Source organism: Lytechinus variegatus, chromosome 1, assembly GCF_018143015.1.
Source record: "Lytechinus variegatus isolate NC3 chromosome 1, Lvar_3.0, whole genome shotgun sequence".
NCBI lineage: Eukaryota > Metazoa > Echinodermata > Echinoidea > Temnopleuroida > Toxopneustidae > Lytechinus > Lytechinus variegatus.
In genome coordinates, this window is record NC_054740.1 from 8,670,237 (window position 1) to 8,681,265 (window position 11,029).

Genomic DNA, 11,029 nt, shown 5'->3' on the forward strand with positions numbered 1-11,029 from the left:
TTCTAGACATCCTAAGAATAAATTTTGACCATTGCTCGATGTGATTATTAATGTTTCCCATAGACTTTACACGTAAGCAATTTTGAGAATTACAATTCCAATATTGCAAGTGAAAAACGGGCATGATCCCGGCATCTGATCAAAAAGTGAAGGGCACATTACCGAAAGCCCAGAATCTCAGCTATAACATATTAAAAGCTCCGGCAAAACTGACAAGAAGAAATGGAGATATGGCTCACGAAATAGAGGAATGTCGAATCTAGTTTTGAGAAAAAGTCATGTCCCATAGAGATTACACACAAAATACATGTGATATGAAAAAAACAATTATAATCTGTTTTATCTTGCTAAATTTTAACTTTCATACCTTTTAATTATCATAAAGGATCATGTAAGAGGTGGCAAAAAGAAAAAAAAGAGAAAAAAAATCATCTTTTCTACCCCAGGAATCGAACCTCCGCCCTCGAGAAAGCAAGTCAAATGCGTTATCCATTGAGCCACGATATTCCCCATAGAGATTACACGTAAGCAATTTTGAGAATTACAATTCCAATTTTGCAATTGAAATACGGGCATGATCCCGGCATCTGATCAAAAAATGAAGGGCACACTTCCGATAGCCCAGAATCTCAGCTACAACATGTTAAAAGCTCAAGGAAAGCTGACAAGAAATAATGGAGATATGGCTCACGAAATAGAGGAATGTCGAATCTAGTTTTGGGAAAAAGTCATGTCCCATAGAGATTACACGCAAAATGAGGAAAAATGACATGCCTCTTTTCATCGCTGTTTTACGCAATGATGCGTTTCTCAAAACGAATATTCATGTTAACTGAGGAGAAAGAATACATTATAAACTACAACATATTGAAATCTGGGCGAAAAATGATCTATATTCGAGAAGTTACAGCCAAATTTGCATAAATTTGATGACGTCATTTTTGAAAAAAATAAAATTTTTAGTTTGGGCGCCTATTTGATGACGTCACGATATAATTTAGGGACAATGGTGACATGAAATCGAATCTACAACTCATACTCTATCGATATATGAAAAAAAATTGGGGGTCAACGGACTTTTTAAAGAGCTACAGTGAATTTACAATAGGCATGTTTTTGCCCATATATGGCCTATAGTGAGAGCTCGCGCGCACACGTGCTGCAAACTTTAATGGGTGTTAATTTCTATATTAATGGTTGTAGAAGGTTGATCAAGGTATCAAATTGCTCAGAATTTTATTAGCAATGCAATGATATTAAAAGAAACGGTTTTTCTGCGTTGTGTTAAGGTGTAACGCGCGGAAACGCGCGCAAATTTTTGAAATGCTTAAAATGACCTGAAACGTACCCAAAAAATTTTATAGGTCATTTGGACGATTTTTTTACCTTTGACGCGCGCGTACGCGCGCGTCATGACCTCTACATGACCTTTGATGACATTGACAGTTGACCCTTGACATGAAGTTAATGTCATGTAAATATTGTTAATTTTTGATAATTGATAATGAAGATATGATCAAATGAAGAATTTTACAAAATGGCGCGTAGATGACGTCATCATGACCATATGACCTTGAAAAGCTTATTTTGCCGTCTCTATGATAGAGTCTATGTATGACGAAAAAATCAGCAAAATTGATTCAGCCAATTTCGAGAAAAGTTGGCGACAAACATAGGTGCCAAGAATAAAGAAAGAAATAAACTAGAATTTAATTCGTCATGCGGACGAATTAGGTGGTCTGTCATGATTTTTCATTCAGAGTCGGCTAGTGTATAAAATGAATAATTTAGATATGATTGATAATCTTGATTCTAGACATCCTAAGAATAAATTTTGACCATTGCTCAATGTGATTATTAATGTTTCCCATAGACTTTACACGTAAGCAATTTTGAGAATTACAATTCCAATATTGCAAGTGAAAAACGGGCATGATCCCGGCATCTGATCAAAAAGTGAAGGGCACATTACCGAAAGCCCAGAATCTCAGCTATAACATATTAAAAGCTCCGGCAAAACTGACAAGAAGAAATGGAGATATGGCTCACGAAATAGAGGAATGTCGAATCTAGTTTTGAGAAAAAGTCATGTCCCATAGAGATTACACACAAAATACATGTGATATGAAAAAAACAATTATAATCTGTTTTATCTTGCTAAATTTTAACTTTCATACCTTTTAATTATCATAAAGGATCATGTAAGAGGTGGCAAAAAGAAAAAAAAGAGAAAAAAAATCATCTTTTCTACCCCAGGAATCGAACCTCCGCCCTCGAGAAAGCAAGTCAAATGCGTTATCCATTGAGCCACGATATTCCCCATAGAGATTACACGTAAGCAATTTTGAAAATTACAATTCCAATTTTGCAAGTGAAATACGGGCATGATCCCGGCATCTGATCCAAAAATGAAGGGCACACTTCCGATAGCCCAGAATCTCAGCTACAACATGTTAAAAGCTCAAGGAAAGCTGACAAGAAAAAATGGAGATATGGCTCACGAAATAGAGAAATGTCGAATCTAGTTTTGGGAAAAAGTCATGTCCCATAGAGATTACACGCAAAATGAGGAAAAATGACATGCTTCTTTTCATCGCTGTTTTACGTAATGATGCGTTCCTCAAAACGAATATTCATGTAACTGAGGAGAAAGAGTACCTTCTAAACTACAACATATCGAAATCTGGGCGAAAAATGATTTATATTCGAGAAGTTACAGCCAAATTTGCATAAATTTGATGACGTCATTTTTGAATAAATGAAATTTTTAGTTTGGGCGCCTATTTGATGATGTCACGAGATAATTTAGGGACAATGGTGACATGAAATCAAATTTACAACTCATAATCTATCGATATATGAAAAAAAATTGGGGGTCAACGGACTATTTAAAGAGCTACAGTGAATTTGCAATAGGCATGTTTTTGCCCATATATGGCCTATAGTGAGAGCTCGCGCGCACACGTGCTGCAAAGTTTAACGGGTGTTAATTTCGTTATTAATGGTTGTAGAAGGTTGATCAAGGTATCAAATTGCTCAGAATTTTATTAGCAATGCAATGATATTAAAAGAAACGGTTTTTCTGCGTTGCGTTAAGGTGTAACGCGCGGAAACGTGCGCGCATATGTGCGCGCGCGCAAATTTTTGAAATGCTTAAAATGACCTGAAACGTACCCAAAAAATTTTATAGGTCATTTGGACGATTTTTTTACCTTTGACGCGCGCGTACGCGCGCGTCATGACCTCTACATGACCTTTGATGACATTGGCATTTGACCCCTGACATGAAGTTAATGTCATGTAAATATTGTTAATTTTTGATAATTGATAATGAAGATATGATCAAATGAAGAATTTTACAAAATGGCGCGTAGATGACGTCATCATGACCATATGACCTTGAAAAGCTTATTTTGCCGTCTCTATGATAGATTCTATATATGACAAAAAAATCAGCAAAATTGATTCAGCCAATTTCGAGAAAAGTTGGCGACAAAAAATAGGTACAATGAATAAAGATAGGAAGAAAGAAATAAAGAAAATTCTGACGAAATCAATAGGTGATCTGTCATAGACAGACCACCTAATAAAGAAAGAAAATTCTGACGAAAACAATAGGTGATCTGTCATAGACAGACCACCTAATGAAATAGGTTTTCAAATATTTATTTGGCCTGTTTTTATACAGTGGCTATTTCTGTGTGCATGTATTTATTGAATAGTATACTCATTTCTGTAAGTGTTGTGCAAAATATTGGTGGGAGGCAGTGGGAACATGTTTAAAGTGGGCGGGGATATCTCTTACAGCCTCATAGATGTTGGAGATAATTTAAAGTTGATCTGGATAGAACAAACAAAATTTAGAGACAGGTTCAGAATGTAAAATGGCATGATATAAATTGAATTCAGTTGAAATGAAAATAATAGAGGTTTCTACCATTTTGAATCTTTAATAGAAAAATATAATGTGCTTTGCATTTCTTCAGGGGGAAATAAAATACACTTTACTTATGCTATTTACGGGTCAGAAAACAAAATCTTTGAGCAAGAGAAAACATTTCAGGATGTGGTGCCACCTCTAGATATTTACTTGCTTGGTCTTTTTGAAAGGGTGCATGACTTGGGGTTGGGCTTCAGTTATCAGCAAAGGTGTGGGACATGAACAATTTGTCAGAAATTCCATGTAAGTAACTATCAACCTGAAATGTACTTTTGAGGACAGGTCAGTTTGCTTGAAAACAACATTCCAATCACACAAAATAAGTAGGCCTAGGTTAAAATTTTAAAATTGTAAATTTTGGATTGCATGTATAGGAATATTTCATAGTTCTGTTTGCATGGCTGGAAAAAAGAGAGAATTGCTGTTAAAATTCAAACATCTTGAATAAATTTTGAATGGTCCTGTCAATCTGTTTGAGGTGTTTTTTTGGAAAGTGAGAGGTGATCAAAATATGAATGAATAGAAGTTGGTGAATTTTTTTAACAATATTTTTCAACAATATTGTGAGGGGCGTGTTTCTAAACATTCTATTTTATTGCTTCATGATGCAAAAAATGAACATTTTTTTATTATATGAAAAAGAAAAAATGTTGAAATTTTTAACCTTATATGATCACCTTTGGTGTTATAATAACTGAAAAAAAATATCTGCAGGGCCACTTCAGTTTGACTGTCTTTTAGAGAAGAGAGTCTATTTATAATGGGATAAAGGTGTCACTGGTCATAATCCTAATTAAGTCCAGGAATTAAGTAGCGAGTTGCTAGTCATGATATGACTCCAAGAAATGATAGTTTTGTATTGTTCATTGTATAAATGACAGATACATATACATAGGCGCTATCTCTTTTACAGTAGGGAATTTCTAGAAAATGACTTGCTACCAAATCCCAGATTAACAATATTTCTGAGGGGTAGGGGTATTAATTAAGCACCTCAAGTAATTTTGTCCCAATCTTGTAATGTGAATAGTGGCAAAGTACTTTCAATCTCTCTTGAATGAGTTATTCAGAAATAAATTTGGAGGAGAGAGAGAAACCTCGAGTGCGAACTCATGGGGCACTGCTGTTTTTCTCACATATTTTGCATGTTCAAAATGTGCAGGGATGATGTCTCAATCATGTAAGTCCTGCATTCAAGCCAGAAGACAGGTGTTGGTCTGCTGCAAAAAGTTGAGATTTGGAGACTGTAGGCTCCTTGTGGACATTGTCCAAATGGAAGATTAGTGAGAGTGGGTCCCCACTAATGAGTACAGTTCTGTATATTAAACGTGAGACAAGAATTTAGGAAATCAAGTCTCGGTTTTGACAGGTTTCATAACAAATCAAGAGTTGCTTGGATTGGATATCTCTGGGACGGAATTGTCTCCTTTCGCTGTCTGGGATGAGAATAGCCTGTCTCCAGACCGCACCCACCCTCTCTGAAACATGGGGAGGAGGTTGGTTTTCCAACTCTTCTTTCATTTTAGAATAAAAGAACATTTATGCTTCTGAGAAATATCAAAGAATTATGAAGCTGCTGAGATTCAAACGTTAAGTGGATTAGTTAATGTAGTCATATTAACAGATGTTTAGACAAAACACCTGTGGTAGAGTACTCACTCCGATTAACTTAATAATAAACATTTTTAATAGTCATGTTGATTTGACTGCATTATTCTACTAAAAAATATAAAAGATGGAGTTAGTTTAGTACAATATTTAGTAGAAATATAATAAACATGTAACAAATATAGGTATTATTAAATAGAAATACCCTTGAGTCTTTAGAAATCTGTCAATAATCGGCTGGATTTGAATCAGACTATAAACTTGAAAGGACGATATTGTTAGGAGAAAGTCAAAACTTAACGTCCGCATTCCATTGCCATGAAGTCACCAATTTGTTGCAGAATCATGGGAATTGAGACCCTGGGGAATATAATACTTTCACTATTCAGGTATTAGAAGATAATCTCTGTAGTTAATCATCTTAAATACAAAGCCAATCCAACTGGAATAAGAATATTTGGAATTGGTCAATAAATCTTTGCTATTCACACATTATGTGTATTAATAGGCCTACATATTCAGGGAGTTCATTGTGATAGTTGCCTGCAACAACAACAAGATGGAAGTTGCACTCAACTTTTTAAAGGTCAAGTCCACCTCAGAAAAATGTTGATTTGAATCAACAGAGAAAAATCAGACAAGCATAATGCTGAAAATTTCATCAAAATTGGATGCAAAATAAGAAAGTTATGACATTTTAAAGTTTTGCTTTTTTTACAAAATAGTTATGTGCACAATTTAGTCACATGCAAATGAGAAAAATAATTAAGTCCCTCGCTCACTATTTCCTTTGTTTTTTATTGTTTGAATTGTACAATATTTTATTTTTTACATATTTGACAATAAGGACCAACTCGACAAAACCATAAAAAGTTAAACGATGATAATTCCACATGTTTATAGAGGAATAAACCTTTATTTCACAGGACAATGAGGAGAATATGAGAATATTTCATATAAGAACAAAAGAAATAGTGAGTGATGTCATCAGTTCCCTCATTTGCATACCGCCCGGAATGTGAATATAGAACTGTTCCGTGAAATTAAGCGAAACTTTAAAATGTCATAACTTTCTTATTTTGCATCCGATTTTGATGACCTTTTCACTGTTGTGCTTGGAGGATTTGTCTTTTTTTATTCAAGTCAACTTTGTGTTGGAGTGAACTTGTCCTTTAAACATCAATTGGTTTGTTATGTGGTTGATTTCTATGATTACTTATATTGATTATACTAATGTATGATCAGTCATATGACCAATTACCCCAACAAAACATTCAGTTGAATACAAAGAAAAATATCAAACTAGCATATTGCTGAGAATTTCATCAAAATCGGATGTAAATTAAAAAAAGTAATGACATTTTTAAGTTTCGCATAATTTCACAAAACTGTTATATACACATCCCAGTCAGTATGCAAATGAGGGGACTGATGACATCATCCACTCACTTTTTCTTTAGTATTTTATTATATGAAATGGAATTACCACTATTTTGTTGAGCCAAGTTCGGTCCTTTTTTGTCAAATCTGTAAAAAAGGAAATATTGTATAATTAAAAAAAAAAGAAGAAATAGTGAGTGAGGGACATCATTGACCCTTTCATTTTCATGTTACTAAATTGTGCATATAACTATTTGTGAAAGATAAGCGAAACTTTTAAATGTCATAACTTTTTTATTCTACATGCAATTTTGATGAAAATTACAGCATTATGCTAGTTTGTTTTTTTCTCTATTAACTCAAATCAACATTTTCCTGGGGTGGACTTGACCTTTAAATTTCAAACAACTTCAATGAAACAGTACCCTGGTTCATTGCCAATAATGCAACCCTGATCTGCCGAACATCAGTTAGTATTTTCTTCTTTCCTGTTTCTTAATTTTACTTTTTGAACATATACCAACCAGAACATTTTGTTATGGAAAATGCGTTGAAGATATATTGTGTTAGCCAGTGGCCTTTTTCCAGTCTATATCTTGTATGCTCCATGTTTCTATATTTTTCTTTTACTTTTCCAGTCCATTTCCTGCCTATGCTTTCTTTTACTATGAAGTCATTTCAAAACGAATGGTAGAAATACTTGAAATACCTGATATCCTTCTAATGAATGGGTATGATAGAATGATGTAGAGTAGCCAACTGACAGTTTTCACTGAAATTCATGTTGAATTACCCCGGGCAGTAAGGAGTGAATGAACAAACCGGTCGTATGTCATTGGCATTGCTGACATTATGTTTCAGGACCACTGTTAATGCAGGGGGTTCCATTGAACTTTAGAGCTGGTAGATTTCCAAGAGAGTATGTTTACATTTTTGCAGAACTTGTTACTTTTACATCATGGGGGGGGGGTTGGGCATGGTGACATGATACTTTCCAGAAGTTTTTTCACAAACAGACTTGTCATTGCATTCATTCGATTATAGATTCATAGAAATGCCTCAAGCTTTTTTGTGTGTGTGTGTGTTATAGTGGAGACTTCACTGATGAAATAAACAAGCATAAATTTAAGTTGACACATTTACTCCATTGATTTCTTAGAATACATTGTTGGATGTTTCAGTCATCTCTTTGAAAATAAAAGACTTAATAGCCTCGCCAATACATGCCAAGTTATTAGGTATTTCATGATCATTGATTAGAATTTTATTTTTACAATATTGTTTATATTGTTAATTTTTTAAATACATAGGTCTAAACAAATACTACCCTCTGGTCAAGGCCCAATTTCCAAATATTTCTTTGTAAACATTACAAATAGAACTCATCTGTATGAAATGCATTTGGTCTCCATTTTCTTTTTTAAGTTTGTATATGATTTTTATCCACTGCTCATCTTGTGTGTTCCATTTTACAACTTATTTGCTTCCAAATTTTGTTTACCTATCCATTATTTACTAGTTTTAGAAGAAATTATGTGAGTTTAGTTATGGCATGCTGTCCCTGGTTTATGTGGCAGTATAGGTTGAAATTAAGTGACCACCCAAAATATATCAATGAGGCCGTTCTCATTACACTTTCTAAAACTAGTTTACTGGAAGCCGATTCAGGAAACCAGTTTGGAAGATCGCTTTGCTAGCGTTCCCACTTGATCACACAAAAGTGGTTTTCAAAATCACTTCACGTAAAGCGCTCTTGTTGCTATGGAAACGCTCTCAATGGGGTGACACGTTTCGCGTGAAATTCAAAACTGCAGCATAGGCATTCTACACCTGTCGTGTGGAGTAGCGCGCTCTAAATGTGCGAAGATCGCTTCCCGAAGAACGGTTGTGTCCTCACTTACGCTAAAACCAGTTTAACGAGGTAAAGCGATCTTGAAAACTACATTGCGAGGTGGTTTTCCAAACTGGTTTAGAAGATCGCTTCCAAGACCGCTTTGACCGTTCTCACTACACGTTAAACTAGTTTCCAGTAAACTAGTTTTAGGAGCATGGTGAGAACAGCCTATCTCATTTCCCAGCTCTCCAAATACTAATAAAGCAAAAACAAAAGCCGCATTTTAGATGGATGATGACCAGCTGATAAAAGATGATGATGTATTATGAAAGAAAAAAAAAGAAATCCACAGTAATTTTGATGAAGTTGTTTTCTTGAAAAACTATAGAGACAGATATATGGCGATGGAGTTTCATGGAAGAGGGACACTCCATGAGTCATAATATGTCAGCAAACTCAGGCAGCTGGTCCTCTAGAAGTGGAAATAAACATGGCTGTAAATGTCCTTCCTTATGCCATTTGAATCATAATGTGTGGTCAATTTTTTTCCAGCGAAGAGGTCTCATAAACTTGTGATAGGATGTGCTCAAAGTTTGGACTTTGTCTGAGCATGGACCTATTCGTAATAGGTCCATGGTCTGAGGTATAGTTCAGAGTGCACCAAGAGCTGGATGATGAACCGAATAAGGGGAGGCAGGGAAAGGGGCGGTGCATGCCACCATAACGCTGACAAAAGGAAGCCCCCCCCCCCCTCCGAAAAAAATATTGATAAAAATACAATGAAATCTATACAAAAATAAAAATAATAGAAATAAAGAAAGGAAAAGTATTAAGGTTATATTGTCATTATACATATCAAGGGTGATTTTTTTTTTTAAGAAAGGGGGCAAAAAGTGAGAATAAAGGGTTTCTGTTTGGGGTACTTTTTGCCCAGTTTGGCCTTTTTTATCTGAAATTACTTTATAAATTAAAAATCAAAAACAGTAGGGCTACACCTATGGGGATTGGGCTTTCCAGAAAGCTGCACCAGCACTTTGGAATTCTCCAACAAAATATTACCCAACTTTATTCAAATTAGAATTCAAACGTAGGGGCATACCTTTCTCACAATGCCTACTGATGTCAAATCTATATTGATATTCTATGATGTTTATAATGTATGTTTAATTTTCATTGAACATTTTCATTTTCCCCATAATTCTTCTCACATAGAGACATTAATGCTGTTTTGTATCATTAATATTTATTATGCAAACACATTTTAAGCACATAAAATAGCTAATAAGATGTCATCTGCCACTTTATCAAATTAACTCATGTCATTTTTATACCCCCCTTTTTACCTTTTTTTCTACTTGCAGGCACTCCCTGGCAGATTAAAGACAGCCAAACAAAGAGCTGGTAAGTTTGATGGGAAAGTCTGCCAAAAGAAATGCATGCATGCGATGGAATACGTGATTGTTTTTAAAGTATATCTTAATAAAATCAAGAAGTTCCCCTTGTAGAACCATAGGCCATGTATTTTTGTTATGAACAGAGCCATTTTTTTCTCAGTTGTATTCTGTGTCATGTAAAATCAGTGTTTACAATTTTGTTTTGATGTTGAGATACTCTCTCATTGGAGTCTATTTACTTATTTACATAAAAACATACCAAAATGTTCCTTTGTCATCATACTTAGTATCATGATAACAGGGCTCAGGAGCCTAAAAGCAAAGTTGCCAAGATAAATGATGAAGTTAAAAGAGATATATGGAGATGGGGGTGAGGTGAAGAGAGGCAGACAGGTAGATGATTTGAAAAGGGAAGTGGAGAAGAAGGAAAGAGTTGATCACTTTTTGAAAATGGGACTGGTAGATTTTTTTTAATTTTTTTTGGGGGGGGGGTTAACATTTTTTATCATTCAGCATAGAGCACATAATTCTTTTTGAATGTTGTTTAATGGTCCATTTAGCACATTGTGTTGTTATACCAATAGATTATGATGATACCCTGTAGGGATAATCCCTCTCTGTCTCTAGTCTTCTGTAGTGTACACAAGGGCATTTGGGGAGGATAATATAATTTTAAGAGTCAGGCAAGTCAGCCCCAAAAGACACTTTGATTTCAATTGTGTTGATAAAATTTAGGTTGACGTACTGGATTATTGGAGCTATTGTCTAATTTCAACCCCCTCCCCCGTAGCCATTTTTACAGATAACATTTACTCAATTATATTTCTAATGTTTATACAAATCATGAACCTAAAATTGAATTATTCCTTAATC

General features: G+C 34.8%; 1 protein-coding gene across 1 annotated transcript in view; it reads left to right on the forward strand.

Moving 5' to 3' along the window:
* Positions 1-10,621, forward strand: part of LOC121419343 (regulator of G-protein signaling 3-like) — a 32,080-nt gene extending 21,459 nt beyond the window's left edge. Inside the window, exon 3 of the mRNA XM_041613802.1 lies at positions 10,124-10,621. Coding sequence (XP_041469736.1) covers positions 10,124-10,267 — 144 coding nt within the window. The 3' untranslated portion in view covers positions 10,268-10,621. The remainder of the gene's footprint in view (positions 1-10,123) is intronic.
* The last annotated feature ends 408 nt before the right edge of the window (positions 10,622-11,029 follow it).